The 18,502-nt window shown below is 32.6% G+C and overlaps 1 protein-coding gene across 1 annotated transcript in view; it reads right to left on the bottom strand.

Moving 5' to 3' along the window:
- LOC142328906 (FIGNL1-interacting regulator of recombination and mitosis-like) overlaps nt 1-18,502 on the bottom strand; it is a 55,842-nt gene that overhangs the window by 20,949 nt on the left and 16,391 nt on the right. Inside the window, exons 4-6 of the mRNA XM_075373046.1 lie at nt 7,619-7,764; nt 4,108-4,265; nt 304-512 (exon numbers count right to left, since the gene is read on the bottom strand). Of these exons, the coding sequence (XP_075229161.1) occupies nt 304-512; nt 4,108-4,265; nt 7,619-7,764 (513 nt within the window). The remainder of the gene's footprint in view (nt 1-303; nt 513-4,107; nt 4,266-7,618; nt 7,765-18,502) is intronic.

Here is an 18,502-nt window from a genome sequence, read left to right on the forward strand (position 1 = left end):
CTTAGTATATTTTTAATGCTATTTTGGTCATATCTTATTTGGCATAAAAATCACACATTCAGAAAGTTGAATTTAACTCAATCAAAATATTTTCAATAAATTCTCATTTTATCAAATGTTAAGCTTATTCAACAAATAAAAATGAGCTGCCATTTGTAAAGAATTATTATTGTCACTGCGGGCATTAAATAATAAAATTTTAGACTGTATAATTTCTTCCTAAAATGATTAAATCGATAAGAATGTAACATCATTAAATAATTATAACCTACAAAGTATTAAATAAAAAATGTCAACACGCACATTACCAGCAGCAACAACTGATGAGATGTTATGTAGTCTTATTCTTGTATCCTTTACAAGAAAAGAAATAGGTTGAGATACATCAAGCCACATTTTAAGGTCTTTAATGTAATTCTTCATGAGCAATACATAACCTTTCCACAGTACAGTTAAAGTTTTAATATCAAGACTGATCAATAACTCTCCACTTCGAGCCATAATTTCCATAACTGCAAATAAGTACAAATACAAATTTAAAAATCTACAGCAACATTTAAAAAAAATATATTTTCAAACATATGCTCAATGGTCAATTTCATTTTGTACTGATACAAAAAAATCTCCGCAACAATGTTCTCAGATTCTGGATAAGAGTGTAAATTGCATTCCTTAGTAATAGACGATTCCAGAGAACCATTAAATAGTAAGAAAATTGTCTCAAGAGAACAGCATTCTGGAAATAGAGAATGAGAAGTATGAAATGAATGTCAACAGCTGAAGCCTCATCTAATAAACAAGTTACCATAAATTGCCAAAATTAAACAGCGATAGGTATAAATTCATTATATGATATTTAATTATTAAATTTAATTACTAAACCACATTGAATATGTTTGAAATTATTGGAATACAAGCCAAAACAATAATTTTATTGAGTTTTAAAAGTAAAAATACTGATCATCCACTGAAACACTCTTTCACTATACTATGATATTTCATTGTTTCTTATTGTTATCACTCATTGAACAATATTAATATTGTTATCACTCACTGAATATTTTCTTTAAGTATTTACACACAAAATGATTTACAGCCAAGCCTTCCTTCTCTGCCTAGTAATGTGCAATAACAAGTCAGGCTTTCCTCACATAAACATAGTTTTTTTAGACCTTCAGTAAATTCATTGCTTTTAAAATCAATAAAAATAATCATAAAATTTAAAAATTATTTACCTTATATTTCCATAAGGTTACATAGGTTTGCAATTAAAAACGTGAGATGAATTATAATTTTGGGGTCAAATTGTTTCAGATGATATGGAATCTTCCTGAGATATTCTACACAATACATAAGGCAAATTTTGTACTTTCTTCAATCTTTTTTTATAATGAAAACTAAATGTTGCTGTTCATATTGAGGCTCTAATGAAGTCCCACAAACATACAAATAACATCCAATAATGAAAAACACATTTAACTGAAAACAGCAATTTTTTAAAAAATTATTTAATATTTCAAGTAATAATAATAACAAAATTTGTTTAAATCATATTTAGGATATTCAGTAAAGATTATTGGTTCCATTCAAAAATAATGGGTTTTCCATTCAACTTAGATTAATATCACAACATGCTAAAGTACGAACAGAATAAAAAAAAATAATAATTGTGCTTTTGTATTTTATTAGGTTCAACCTGATTCAGTTTCTTGCCATTGTTTTCAATCAATTTGTCAAAATAATTATTCAAACATGACATATATTTAAAAAGAAAAAATCAATACACCATTACACAAAACAAAGATTAACAGAAAAAACGAGAATGAAATTATAACTTATATACAACAATAAAAAAACAATGAAGTACTTTTGTTAATAAATAAATTAATAAATTATACAAAGTATACAAAAAAATTAAAGGTTAGTTTCCTTAATTACTACTTTAATTTACAACTGATGTAAGTAAATAATACCACCTTAACCAAGAACAAAAATATATACTTCTTTTTCCATAAAGATCACAGATGATAAATTTTTTTCTCAAACATTAAATATAATTATTTAATAATGTCTTTACAAACTGCACTTGTAGAAACATAAGTTTATTTTTGAGGCCTACCAGTTCTGAGAAAGAGTTAATTGGGCTGATCACAAAAAAACTTAATCTTTTGAAACTTTTGTGACTGCACAAATCACAAAAAAAAACTTAATCATGCAAATAGAATGAAATGTAATTGTAACTTTAACTGGTATCAGAACTGTAATTGTAATTGTACCTTTTAACTGGTACAGATGAGCCGTGTAAAAGAACCTCTAAGAAAAACATAATGGTTCCTGATCAAGCTATGTTTACAGCAGGGAAGTGTATAGTTTCCAATATCATTCATATTAGTAGCAAATAGAATATATAAATAAGTAAAAAAGAGAAAATGTTCGTTCAGAGTAAAACAGCAACAGGGATGTTGTTTGCATATGATACTGAATTTTAGAAAGAAAAGGAAAATGAGGTTCAAAAGGAACTTCAATAATAGTAATGTATTGATTAAGACGAGGTTGAAAATCAACAAAAAAAGAGTAAAATAATGTTTCAATCATGTTATGGTGTGAAGAGAGTTATGCAGTTAATGGTAATTAAAAAAGATAAAGGAATCTACCCAGATTCCTTTACCTGGGAACAGCATTTGCTAATGACAAATCAGAAAAGGAATTGGAATTAGAAAGGAAGTACTCAACGTTTTTGAGAATTTCTAGTTTTTACCAGTGTAAGAGGTCTAGTGTGGATGAATAATCTTTGCTCTTTACGGTAAACAGCAAAGACGATTTCTATTAAACTTATTATTGTTCAAACCTCACATATGCTGTGGAAATAAAAGTACAGAAGGAACAAGAAAGAAGGAAAATGCAAGTACAGATACTAAAAAAAGCTCACTTTGATAAGTATTATAATACATTGACATAAATGTAGGAATTCATTTTATCTACTTCTATTTTTTCTGTCTTATGGAGGTTATTTTATTAGGATATACCTAAGTAAAGAGAAAATTTTTAAATGCAAATGAAAATGATCAGAATATCTTTTGGCATTTTATTAAGTAATCAAACTCCTCAGCTACTTGCCAAGAACTGTTAATAAAAAATAATTTATTTGCTTTATCTTCTCTGTATATTAATAAATTGATTTTTGTTTAATAAAAAAAAAAATGAAATTTTTATAAAATATATGTCAACCAATACATAATCATCAATACGTAAGGAATACTACAATATCCTTTGCATAGATCTGCTGCTTTCAAAGAAATTTCCATTTAGTTGGATATCAGTAGGTTTCCAATAATTTTAAGGAAAGTACTAAATTTAAATCTGATCTTAAGTAGCCAACTGAAAAGAAAATTACAATTCTGATGATTTTTTTCAAAATTTCCTTGAATTTTTTTGCTGAGATGATACTCTTATTTTTATTTTTTTTAAGATACCTGGCTAATTATTAATTATTGTGGTATATCTTTGCTTCATGTTTGTGTTTAATCGTATTTTTGTAACAGAATTTTATCATTTAAAAGTACAAACTGATCAAAAACTGTTGACAAATAGATCAATGGATCTTAATTTTTAATTTGAATACCAACCACAGGAGCCAATAGATAGTGATTAATTTTATGCTATATGTAAATTAAATTTGTTGATATTCTTTTTTTCTTACTGCTAGTATATTTTTATTTTATATTTAACTAACTGATCTTTGGATAATTTCAACTGTTATGATTTGTTTTATTTTCTGTATGAAACCATAAATTTGACTAATGATTACATAAAGTAATATTATCAAATATTAAAATTTAACATTAAATTTATTTACAACTGTGCATTGATCTTAAATTGTATATGAGATATTATAATTTCAATCAGCACATGCTGAATTGTTGAATGCTATGTAATCCTAACAAAATAAATAAACAGAAAAAAAAATTTCTGTGAAGTAAACCTGGAAAAACAAGACAGAATTAGAATGAATCATTACAGAAATGGTTTTTGAAGAGTAATAAGCAGAAATGTATATGAATGGGAACAGATGAAATATGTATGATAAATAGCAAAATAAGTACTTACCTTCAACCAGAATATCCAACTCATTCTGCAATGTACAATTAAATGTAATCGATTCATTTAAAAATGATAAATAATTTACTTGTACTTCATGAGCCACTCGAAATACTGACATCAATAAACTGCTCATAGCGATAAATAAATTTCCATAAATAGACTGACTGCAAGAATTACAGAAATATGTATTTTAATTGATAAACACTATGCTAATACAAAATATACATATTAGGGCACTAATATTTCATCATTCGAATACTAGTCAGAAAGTTTTACATATATGTTCATAATAAAATTCAAAATTTCAAAACAGAAAACAATTTTGAAAAAGTGACATATTAAATGAATGTTTTAATGCACTTTCAGAATTTAATACCAACTGAAGATATGGATACCACGAAAATCAATTACAATATTTCATATAATATTAAATTTTATTAACACAGTGGTCAGTATTTTAATGAATTTGAATTTTCAAAAAAAAGGAAAAAAAAATATATATAAATATAAAAATCTAGAAAACGATAATTGGCTGATGTTTCTTACTGTGTTCCCAGTAAGATATCAGACAAAATTGTCTCATCAATACAAAAATATTTATCTCACATTGAAATTTTTAAGGACATAATTCATCCAAAATATTGGAAAAAAAATTCTGTATGATTATCATAAATTACTATCATCAAAATTCAAAAGGAATACAGTTTAAAATTCATTAAATTTTTTTTTTTGCATTACTATAAAAAGAACCACACTTAATCTTAATGTGGTGTTCTAAGCAATTCATTTTACAAAGTAGTAAAACATGCCCGATCAAAATTAATCATAAACTTGCGTAAATTGTAATTTCAATAAAGTTTACTCATCTGTCCATCAGATATGAACTGAGCTGTGTGAATGCCAGATTTCGAATTTGGAATATCAGTGGGTGAATAGTATATAATCTTGTCTCACAGCTCAGAACAAGTAATTAACAGGAAATGGCTAATGATCCACAAGGGAGATACAATACCATTAAAATTAAAATTTATGGACAGTTATTATTGACAGTAGAATTTATTAGTTTTATTTAAGTTTACTGATAGATTTATTGATGATTACATCTCGAGTAATCATGTAATCATACAACTATCAATAATGTGCATATCGTGTACCTGCCATATCTTTTTGAAAACTATAACCTTTTATCTATAAATAATAAGTTCTCGGTAATGCACATTTTTGCGAACAAGATATAAAGCTTTTATAAAAAAAAAAATAGGTGAAGGATATTTTGTCAAAAAGTAAATTAACTACACATAATATCATTTAATTTAATACTTGTTTTCCATTAGACAGAGAGATAATCCTTGAGATCATGTTATTTTTTTAATGATTTGATTACTAATCTTTAATTTTATTCAGTTAAGCATTTTTATTTTTTTTATTTTTAATACCGATGGAGAAAAATGTACAGCTGTTTCAATTGTAGATTCTCATAATAAAGTTATACTTTACTATTAGTTAGAAATTCTGCATTTATAATTCATATTTCACCTCCTAACAACTTTTAACAACTAACTGTCTTTGATAGAGTTCTCTATAATCAAACAAAAAATTTCTTTAATGGTTAAAGATAACAAAGTCATATTTGAAAATTTGATTGCTCTTCAGTTGTATAAGATCAATGTTTATTATCAAGATGAAAAAAACTATTAAAAAACATACATACATTAGAAATTAAAAAACTCAAATTTCAGCCTTTTCCAACTCTTCCTCAATCTCCCTTCTGATGTGGCTTCCCAATACTCTCTTAAACAACTTTGCCATATGTGGAAGTAGTGTAATACCACTGTAATTACTGCAGAACTCGTCCTCTTTTTTAAGTGTGAGCTTCATCATCTCTGCTTACCTCATCAATTCCTGGATTTTGCCTCCTTTCATTTTTCTTAACGCATCCTCTACCTCCTTCATCATTATGTAACACGCTTCTTCTGTCCCCGCTTCCCTCACCACTGTCCTGTCCTTTTGGGCCAATCTGGTTAAGGGGTTCACTAAAATATTCTTTCCATCTACAAGTATTTCTTTCTCCTTTACTATCCCGTGTCCTAGATTATTCTAATTAAACCTTGTATTTTCTCTCAGTTTTCTTTTCCTATTAATTACACCAGAAAACATTTTCTTATTCCCTTATGAATACCTTTCCAGCACTTCTGTGAACTCTTTCCAACATTTGTTCCTCTCTTTGTTTACAACTTTCTTACTTTCCCTTTTAGCTTCCTTATATTTATCAGCCTTCATTCTTATGGTTTTGTCCCTTATATTTTTATCTGTCTTCATTCTTATAGCTTTGTCTCCATGCTTTGTTTCTTCCGTGCTATTTTCTTCTTTTAACTGCTGTCCTTACATTATCATTCCATAATTTTGTTCCTTTCCCGCTGCTTCTACCACATACCTGGTCTGCTACACCCACCAAAGGTCTTGAAGCATTTCCACTCTCCCACCACCTCTTTTATTTCTCCTTTAGGTAAGCATTCCTTTATCCCTCCTTTAAATTCTTCCCTGATCTTGTTTCCTTTCAATTTTCACACTTTAATTTTTCTTTCCCTCATAACCTTCACGCTGGGAATATTTGTAAATTAAGTTTACCCATTACACTCTATAGTCTCCTCCAACCACAATTTCTTCAGTCACCACCCGTATATCTATCAGCTTATCTAAAACATAGTCAATTACCAATTTTGTTCTCTCTCCCTATCTGTATCTAATAATCTTCTTTCTATTATTTTTATCAAACCGCTGTGAAGTTATTCTGTTACATCTTAAGTTATTAATAACAGTAAATATACTAAATTTTATCAAAATCTGAGGTGGTGGGTTACGTGACATGTGGGATGATTTCACATGAAATGACCCTAAATAAATAATACCGTCTGAAAGTAAATCAAAACCTCTAAGAAAAAAATAGAGAACAAAAAAGACCTTAAACATGGCTCTGAACTGTAATTCCAAAGAATCGCACCATTTCTTCACCGGAATCAAGCATAAATGCATATAATTAAACTCCACCAAGCTCTGTGACAAAGTAGTACAATCTCAGCATTTCATTCGTAAGGGTTCAACCTCAAACCCTCTGATCAGGTACGGCATTTTTCAAATGCTACAAAATTTTTGTTCCACATTCCCACACGCAAGCTTCAAGCTTAATGGCAATCATTAAAAAAAAATCATAATTTTTCTACAAAAAAATTGATTACACTTTCTCTTCAAACCTTACTAATACATAGTTATCCTTTATTACCAAAAATTATGAATTCTCATTCAAACAATGAGTTGCAACTACAGATGAAACTAAAACAGAATTATACAAAATACACGTTTCAGCTTGACTCCTGAAGTTAAAACATAATTGTAAGAACAGTACCATCATGCAAGAGACAACTTTCATAAGTTACAAGTCTGACAAAAAAATAATAAATTTGAAAACTTTTTGATCACAACTCAAGTAAAACTAATAAATAAAAAAATAAATAAATACCTTATTTGACAGTGCTTAAAAGTTTCAAAAAGTATAACAGCAATATTTACTAAAATACTGTATACATGATCAACCTTCTTCAGTTTATTAATTTCAGTTACTTTTGTTAGCAAATTCTTCATACAATGAAATAACTCTAAATTTATCTGAAAAAAAAACCCACAGGATAAAAGCATCAATAATTAAACATTTATGTCAATTTACTCATTACCATAATCACCAAAACAAATTATTAAACTTTACATCCTTGCTGTACGCATTTGGGGCTGGGGCTATACTTAATTATAGATAAACATCTTAAAAATTGATATGATAAAAATTTAATCATTCTTAGATAAATAAAAGATTCTTATTCATATAGAAAATAATGGATGCCAGAAAAATGTTCGCAATAAAACATCCTTGTAAAAAAGCAAACTATTACTAAAAATCTTATAAGTCAGAAAAATGCTAACAGCAAATGCAAAACAAAAAAAATATATTATGCTTAATATAATCATTCAGCCTTAAGAAACCACATACTGGAATCTTGGTTAATACAAATTGTCATCTAAAACTATTGCATGTGAATACAATATTTAGTTAGGATTAACAAACACTTCACTGAAAAATCACTTCAAGTATTAATTTTTCAGTTCATGGGTATTTAATAATGCTGAATCTTGTTCGTTAATTATAAATAATGTATTAGAACAGTTAAATATAAACCGCACTTTTGTTTTTAACATTTATTAGTACAGAATAAAAATACAGAACATAATTGTTTTTTTACATATTCTCCCTGAAATTCTACACATTTTTCCCTAACATTTGGGAGTTTGTGGATCCCTTCTTCATAAAAAGTTTAAGGGTGAGTCATGAACAAATTGCACACCAACTGTTCTACTTCATTGTCATTGGAATCAATTTCCTTCCAGTGCCGACTTCAATGGACCAAAAAAACAAAATTGCAAGGAGATAAATTTGGACTGCATGGAGGATGTTCTAAACTTTCCCAATAAAATTTGTCCAGTTATCTCCACATACTAATAACTTTGTGAGGCCTGGAATTGTCGTGAAGAAGAATCACATCTCTCATCAGTTGATGATGCCTTTGGTTGCTACTATTTCAACTTTTGTTGCTTTTATTTCAACTTAGCAGTGTAGTTATAAATACACAAATGATCTCATGTGACTATTCAATGCAAAAAATTATTTCCCTCTTGTCAAAATTGATTCAAGAGCTTTTTTCCAATTTCCTGTCAGGCCTGTTACTGATTTCAGGTCAAAGTTTTGGAACCCACCTTGCACAGACTGTGAAACCCAAAGTGCTTCGATAATAGAACGGACACTTCCATGACTGATACCTACTTTCAAAGCAATTTCATTAGGTATTGATCATCTTGTCATCCATCACACTTGTCCTTAACACAACTCTCATTTTCTACAGCATCACATCCTCTTTTAAGTTAATTGGCCCAGTCATAGGCTCAAATACATGACAACATTATATTCACAAACTGTGCATGCAGTCTAATCGAAATTTCAGAGGGTCTGACACCCTCAATCATGAGAAACTTCACAACAATGCCAAGGCAGCTTCAGGGTACATTCCCTTCCACACATCTCTAATGGTAATATCCCTCCAACCTAGACCGCTCAAGATCACACATAAGCCATGAAGACAAAGTTTGGTTTATATCTGATGGACCCTTGTACTGAACTTTCAACATTATATCACACTACTAACAAGGATTTGTTGCATACTGAAGACATCACTATAGGAGACTACTGAAAAACAGTTTCTTTACAACTGTTGGTCAGGAATTACATTTTTTTAAACAGTTTTTTGAATGGTAGTTTTATTTGATTATCATAACTTCATATATAAAAATATTCTTCTACATATTGAACCTTCTGAAAATTTCACCGTGAGTTATGTATTGTATTCTTTTTCATTCTAAAATTCAATCTTTTTCTTAAATTTTGTGGATTTATACACAATATTCTTTTTTCTTAAAAGAATATTGTGGATAAATTTATTCCAAGACAATCCTTATTATTCAATAAATACACAAATATATGTATTAATTTATACATACATATATATAAAAATATTCGGACCAAATTACACATTAAAATTTAAATTAAAAATCCTATACTATACATAAGATCTAAAATTTGAAATTGTTAAAATATGTTTTACCAAATTAAAATCAAAACAGAAATTAAAACCAAAAATGTTTAAATACAAAAATTTGTTTAAATTTAAATTAAAATTGCATATATATAAAAAAATATTAAGTCATTTAATAAAATTAAATTAAAAAGTCAAAATTAAAATCAACAATAATCCATGTGGACTAGCTATACAAAGTTATGTGACTGTACAGAATTCAATTATATTTGATAAATTATATAGAGCAACTGATGATGCGAGGGACTCGCAAAAGCACCCTTGTTTAAATTATGGAATAAGGTAGGTGTCATCCTATTTTATTTTATTATTGTGTACTTAGGTTGATCGGATTGATATGATTTGTATAGTGAAGAGGAATGATTCTTAAAATGAAATAATTTTAGTAAAATAAAATATATATATATATACACACAGGTGATTCAAGAGGAAAGGAAAATAATTTGGAAATCTACAATCATTCCCAAATAAGCTTGAAGTAAGGAAAAAAGCACATACAAATATATGTCCAAAAATGCTTTATTATAGAGTTAAGGCTAGCAAAAAATTTTAGTTCCCCGGTGAAGAGAGGTCATACTGAAATTTTTAATGAAATACAAAACGGGTAAAATTGATGGTTTCTTATGTTTTTTGAGCTGAAAATCTCATAAAAAAGGTCTCAGAACTGTATCTACAATAGTTTTTGTGATAGCCAATGGATTCAGCAGAAGCTCTCACTTGTACCAGTCTGGAAGTCACCTACAGGGCACTCACGGAAACTGAACAGACAAGTGTCGAAATGTTGGGCTAATTATATAAGGCCTTATTTATAACACACAGATCTGTAACAAAAACACTGATGATGCTCAGAAGACCAAACCTGTATGTTCTATTACCAACCACAAAAGCACAAAGAGAATTATCATATTTAGAGCCATCTGTAAAAACTTACAGCATCAGTACTCAAACTATTCTACAATATTATAATTTTTTTCTTGTACGATAACTGGATTCATGTTTTTTTTTTTTATATCAATAAAGACTAAAGCAATAATCTACAAAAGAAGGCCGCCAGGGGGGAGGGGGGAAAACACTGAGTAACAATAAGAACTGGAGATAATTGCCATTTTGATTCAAGAAACATTCATTTTTTATAAGAAAAGGTAATGTATTCTGAAACATAGTGGAGCAGAACTAAGCTGTTGCTGATATCAATTAAGATGTGGGTTGGAGAACACTGCATCATAGTATAATGTGAGCTACATAGGACCAGATCATTTGGTTTTGTCTATACCAAAGAGATGGCTCACCATTGTTCACCAGAAGACCTACTATGAGGCTTGAACAAAACACAACTATAGCAACACAGATGTGGCAAGATAAATGAATGATAAACAACATTGAGCATCCTAAGAGCAGTGGTTCATGTATACAAATAAGCCATGCACAGCCATAGTCCAAGCAAGAATAGATCAGAGCTTGGTAGAAGCGCAATTAGCATACTCGATCAGCTCCCCAACACGTTAGATAAAACTCTCAGCATGTCTAGCATATTCAAACATTTTACCTTCAGCTCCTATAAATGCATTATCCATGTCAGTTGTTGGTCAAACCACAATCCTAAAAATTTAACCTGTGCTGCGTGGTTCAATTGGTTCATCAAATAAAAACAGTTGAGTCAACATGTTCTGTTAACCGGGAAAAATGAATTTTGTTTTCTCCAAGGAAAAGATGAATCCAGTTGTTTTGCACCACAACTGTAAATTACTGTGTTTTGGAGCAGCCTCTCGGTAGTAACTAGTTCTACAAGCAACGAAGATTGAAAAATCATCAACAAATAATGAACACATAATGGGTTTCCACATGTAGTTTACTATAGCATTTATGGCTACAAAAACAAGATACTACTTAGAACACTTCTCTGCAGTATTCAGTTTTCTAATGTGAAGTTGTCAGATACCATTGTTCCAACCCAAACTCGAAAGGAGTGGCTACTAAGGAAACCTTTGATGAATACAACTAAATGCCCCAGTATTCCCAATTCTCGCAGTCCATTTAGGATCCCTCTTCTCCAAACCATATTGTATGCCTTTCACATTTGAAAAAAACAGCAACCAGGCATTGGCAAAATAGAAAGACACTTTGGATAAGATTCCACAGCAACTACATGGTCAATGAATGATCTACCTTGGTAAAAGGCATATTGTTCAGGGACAATTAAGACATTCTTTCAAGGTATCACACAAGACAATTCGTTCCATCAATTTTCAGAGCGTATTGTCCAGGAGATAGAACATAACTTAAAGAATATGACTACATGAATTATAACTTAAAGAACATGACTTATCTTTACCAGGTATCAGTGCGGGAATCACCAATACTCTGACCAAGAATCTGGAAAAATCTGGTCAGAAAATAACTTTGTAAACAAACAAAAGATGTCATAATGCAGTATCCAAGAGGTGAGACATCATTCACACCCTGATATTACCATTTCCAGGAAAAGTGTCAAGAGAATTGGCATACTTTAGCTCATCAGAAGAAAAAGGTGCGATTAATTAATTTTGCCTCCAATAACAAATGGGATACTTTCTACCTCCAACTTACACCTCATAAACTCAGGACAATATGATTATGTAAGGGAAACTGACACAAAAATATTCATCACACCAATTGGTTAGGTACGAGGATGCCATTGTTTTCCAATCCAACTGGAAGTGGAGACTGTCATGATTCACACATGATCTGAACTTTTCTCTATACAGCCAAAAATGGAGTTGTCCGAGACGTGATATTGATGTAATTAAGCCATGATTTTCATTTAGCACACTGAAACTCACAACGGCAAGCAACTCTCACATTCTGGAAGGAGCAAAGCAATTCTGTCGTAGGCCTTCAATTAAAATTATGTAAAGCCCTACAACAATCCCTCAGTACACTTTTGCAGTTTTCATCCCACCAAGGGACAACAGGCCACCTTGACTTTCCAGATGTTAGAGGAATAAATTCAACCCACAGGGTTAGTCTAATGGTGAACTCACGGAAAATCAGCTGATTTCTAAGGTTCAAGTCTTAGTAAAGGCAGTTACTTTTATATGGATCTGAATACTAGATCAACAATACTGGTGTTCTTAAGAGGTTAAGTTTTAATTAATCACACATCTCAGCAATGGTTGACCTAAGACTATAAAACTAAACTTCATTCACATTCAAACATATCAGTAGTACGGAAATGGGGGTACGACAACCGGAAATAACGTCATCCAAAATGGCAAACAAAATAGCAGTGGTCGGCCATCTTGGATTGTGACGTCAATGGCGCCGTAGCCCGCAGTCTTTACAACCTGTTTTTAGGACGTTCCTCGAAGATTATCCTGGTCGTCGAGGCGACGATGACAAGGTTCTGCGCGTGTGTTTGCGTGCGAGCGTCAGCGGAGCGTCGTAGACAAGATGTTTACCGTGCGGGATGCGGCGCTCGACTGACGAACCGTCCGGCCTACGCATGACTCTTTTTTTCCTTATAAACAGGAAATCAGAAATAAATTGTTATTTTTCCAGGAAACAGCTGCTTATCAACTACACGAACATGTTTTATTATCACCCCTCACATCCGCTCGACTCCGATAAACAGAAATAATAATCTTTTCCTTATAAAACAAAAAAACACCTGCTTATCTATTGACCAAACACATCCACTCAATTTTTAACAACCACTTTTCCTTATACATAAGTAAATGATTAAGAAATTAAGTTGGATACTATAAAATTAACTCCGAACAGAGAAAGAGAGTTTCGTTTTCTGTGTATAAAAAATGTACGTACGAAATGACCGACTACAAACACCTTGCTTTCGTGCCGCCGTAGCCCGGCAGTGTTGCCCTCGATTTATTTTTTGTCAGTGTTGCCAACTTGGTTATATATTTTGTATTAAATTATTGAAGTAATATTTCAAAGGTTGATAGCACTGTTGAACAGCTGTTGTGTAGCGGTCGGTTTGAATTAAATAAATATGATACCAACCTTTGAAATATTATTTCAATAATTTAATACATATATATAGTTGTGAAAATGTAATATATTATGTGTGTGTGTGTGTGTGAACAAAAATTTAGACGTACCTAAAGGATGATCCTGATCGTCGTGGCTGTTGCACCGGGAGGCGTAACCCGCCTCTCAAGAACCCGGACGTGGATGCAGCTGCGTGTTTGTGTGTGTGTTGACGTAGCGGCGCGGAGTTGTTGACAGTGCGAGGTAAGCCGCGCGACTGAAGAACAGCTGACGAACATGGCCAAAGGATAAGCATCCTATATTGAACGTCCGTTAGTGGTAGGGGCAAAAGCGTCACACCCTACCGACTAATCACAGTGCGGTTAATTCTGCTTATCAACCGCACGAGCATGTTTCGACCTGCTTATCTATTGCCCACACATCCGCTCAATTTTTACACAACTATTTTTCATTATACATATTATCGGTTCACAAAAAAATAGTTGTTAAAACTTCAGCGGATGTGATTGGTGATAGACGTTTCCTGTTTTAAAGAAAAAAAAACGATTTATTTCTGTTTTCCTGTTTACAAGGAAAAAATAGTTGTTAAAACCTGAACAGATAAGCAGGTCAAAACATGATTGAGTGGTTATTTAGCGATATCATAAGGAAAATAATAACGATTTATATTTACTTGTTCGTTGACAAGCGGATGTACCGGGAGTATAAATAGCCACTCGTATCCGTGCTATAATCATTCTAACAGCAGCTCTTGTAATAGAAACGTCATCATGACTGACGGTTTTTTTTTTGTCTTCAGTCATTTGACTGGTTTGATGCAGCTCTCCAAGATTCCCTATCTAGTGCTAGTCGTTTCATTTCAGTATACCCTCTACATCCTACATCCCTAACAATTTGTTTTACATATTCCAAACGTGGCCTGCCTACACAATTTTTTCCTTCTACCTGACCCTCTAATATTAAAGCGACTATTCCAGGATGTCTTAGTATGTGGCCTATAAGTCTGTCTCTTCTTTTAACTATATTTTTCCAAATGCTTCTTTCTTCATCTATTTGCCTCAATACCTCTTCATTTGTCACTTTATCCACCCATCTGATTTTTAACATTCTCCTATAGCACATTTCAAAAGCTTCTAATCTTTTCTTCTCAGATACTCCGATTGTCCAAGTTTCACTTCCATATAAAGCAACACTCTAAACATATACTTTCAAAAATCTTTTCCTGACATTTAAATTAATTTTTGATGTAAACAAATTATATTTCTTACTGAAGGCTCGTTTCGCTTGTGCTATTCGGCATTTTATATCGCTCCTGCTTCGTCCTTCTTTAGTAATTCTACTTCCCAAATAACAAAATTCTTCTACCTGCATAATCTTTTCTCCTCCTATTTTCACATTGAGTGGTCCATCTTTGTTATTTCTACTACATTTCATTACTTTTGTTGACTGACGGTTACAGAAAAAAATTTGTCCATCAGTTAAACACGATGACCGTACACCAGAATCTGGATACAAAGAGCGTCAGCGAATTGACAATCGACAAACCGTACAACATACTGACCGCAAGTATGGTGGACACACGATATGGGAAAAGTATGGTTTGCACAGTCCAAGGTCAGGACGAAGAAATGCTTAAGGTATTTTTACCTAAACGATTCGCCAAAAGTGTTGAAGACTTGAATGCCATCATTGAGATGAAGTTGAAGCTGGTGTTCAAAGGGCGAATTGGAAGCATGTTTCATGTGGTGTTTGAATAAACATTACAGTGAACAAGTAAGATGTAAATAATCCTTTTAAGGACTACAACACATTACTCAATCAACACAAAAAATACACATACATACACAAAACAAAAAACACTTTAAACCCCCATTCAATAAAAACTGCAACTATTGTTTTTTTAAATGATTTCTTTTAATGAAAGCAAGAAAGAAAACAATATTTAATTACATTTATTGAATGCAGGTTCCCAGGCCCGCGACATGATGTGGTAATAGATTTATCTACTATCAAATTATGTTGCAAATGGTGAGGAGAGTTTAATACATTGTTCTATTTTTTTTAAATGTTTCAGAATGATGCTGTCAGGATATCAGATGATTTTTCCCGCGTCGTGGGGTGGGAAGACGGTGACGTTCTGATTGGTAGAGAGAGTAAAACGCGGTAGGTGTGGTGGAGAGCAACATATAACAACAGTGTAACCGGGTGAAGTAGTTTAGTCTTTGAGAGTGTAAATATCATGGTTCCTGTTAGAGAAGATGTGCGCGTACGTGTTGGTGATCAACGTCTGACGCCTATGTGTTTTAAATTAAAACAGTTACGTATACGTTATCGATTTATCTGAACACGATTTCGATAAAAACGGTGATAACCTATTGCTGAACATAATTTTCAATAATGATAGTGATTTCGGATGCGGACGAAAATATTATTGCGAATTTGAATGTGGTGATAAAGCTATCACACTTATTGGCAGTAAAGAAGTGCTATTTTCCGGATTCTACGGTGACGATGGTAACGTAAAGGCGTTAAAATTAAATCATTCGTCGAATATGAATTTGGATACGAAGGTGTTACACGATCTCAATACGTCTCATAGAAAAGACAACGTACTCGCTGTAAAAGTGTATGTTGCAAATGAAAAAAGAAGAGTAACTTCTACGGACGGAGAACTTTTCTTCAGGGCCCGCGATGAGGTAATTGTTCTAACAACTTTTACTTTCTTTTCTTGTTCAGCCTCCGGTAACTACCGTTTAGATAATACTTGAGAGGATGATATGTATGAGTGTGAATGAAGCGTAGTCTTGTACATTCTCAGTTTGACCATACCTGAGTTGTGTGGTTAATTGAAACCCAACCACCAAAGAACACCGGTATCCAAGATCTAGTATTCAAATCCGTGTAAAAATAGCTGGCTTTACTGGGATTTGAACGTTGGAACTCTCGACTTCCAAATCAGCTGATTTGGGAAGACGCGTTCACCACTAGACCAACCCGGTGGGTTAGATTGTTCTAACTGTGGTGATGATACCCAACCTCTCTTGGTGGCGTACGACACGGATGAAAATTCAGAAACCGATTACGTTAAAACCAATCGATATATGAGAGGACGTCATATCGTTTCTTTTTATTTATTTTATACAAGAATATGAAACGTAAACAAAAAGACGAAGAAGAGGATAAAGAAACCCGTCGTTCATCGAAACGAAGTTTTTTTAAATTTAAAGTTTTTCTTAAAAAAGTCCTTTTAAGAACTACAACACAGTACACAAATAAGACAAAATTACACACATACACAAAACAAAAACACTTTAAACTCCCCATACAATAAATCGTAACTAACTATTGTTTTAAAACTATATTTATTAACGTTTATTGTATGCAATGGTTCTAAGGCCCGTGACACGATATGATATTGGATTTATTCACTATCAATTGTGTTACAAATAGTGAGGAGAGTGTTTAACAAATTTTAGGTTTTTTTTTAAAAAAATGGGAGTGGTACGACAGACATATGCGTGCAAGTTTGCAATATTACGTTTATGTATGCGAAACATTATTTCTTTACTTCTTTACAAGAGCGTGATGTTATAAACGACAAACGCAGATGATTAGTAATGATAAACTTGCACAAGAAGGCGGGTATCGCATAGATAAATTAGAGTTACCTTTATTAAATGGGATTTTTTTATTTCACATAGATGTGCTTTCTTGTTCGAGTTTATCTTTCTTGTTCGAGTTTATCATAACTCATCATCTGCATTTGTCGTTCATAACATCCCGGTCTTGTAAAGAAGTATCATGAAGACGTTTCTTAAGATATACAGTCGAGTGTTTTGTGGACCTCTAGGGAAGAGATCACTCGTTAAAAAAAATCTTAATGGGCCGCGGTTGCTACCTCCTGGGTGGTGTGGAAATGCAACCATTTATTTTTTATTTACGTACATTTTTATACACAGAATAAAAGTCTCTTTATTTTTGTTCGGAGTAATTTTTAAATCTTTTGTATGAGTGTTTTGTAGGCCTACTAGGGCGTGTCAGTCGCACTCGAACTCCTACAGCATCAACATCGTTGGTTGTAATTCTCTGCAACTACCTACACACACATGTGTGTGTGTGTGTGTATGTGTGAGTGACCGATATGTATAAGGAAAAAATAGTTGTTAAAAATTGAGTGGATGTGTGTGGTCAGGTTTTTCCGTTTTATAGTTTAAATCGGACTCGAGCGGATGTGAGGGGTGAAAATAAAACATGTTCGTACAGTTGATAAGCAGCTGTTTCCTGTTCAAGAGTCACGCGTAGGCCGGACGGTTCGTCAATCGAGCGCCGCATCCCGCACGGGAAACATCTCTCTACGTCGCTCCGCTGACGCACGCACGCACGCAAACACCGCCTCCCGGTGCACGATCTACGACGAGAACCTCTCGAGCGGCCGACGCCGTCGCCTGGACGACCAGCATTATCCTCGAAGTACGTCTCACATCACCTCCCGGTGCACGAGCCACAACGAAGACCTCCAGCGGGGCGGGCGACGCCTCCTGGTCAAACGACTACGACGGCTCGGATCTTTTTCGAGGAACGTCCGCGTCGAGACGAAGACCAGGATCATCCTCGAGGAACGTCTTAAAAAACCAGGTTGGAAAGACTGCGGTCTACGGCGCCACCAACGTCACAATCCAAGATGGCCGAACACCATATTGTCCGCCATTTTCCAAGATGGC

This window comes from Lycorma delicatula, chromosome 8 (genome assembly GCF_047948215.1).
Source record: "Lycorma delicatula isolate Av1 chromosome 8, ASM4794821v1, whole genome shotgun sequence".
In the NCBI taxonomy this organism is placed as follows: Eukaryota; Metazoa; Arthropoda; class Insecta; order Hemiptera; family Fulgoridae; genus Lycorma; species Lycorma delicatula.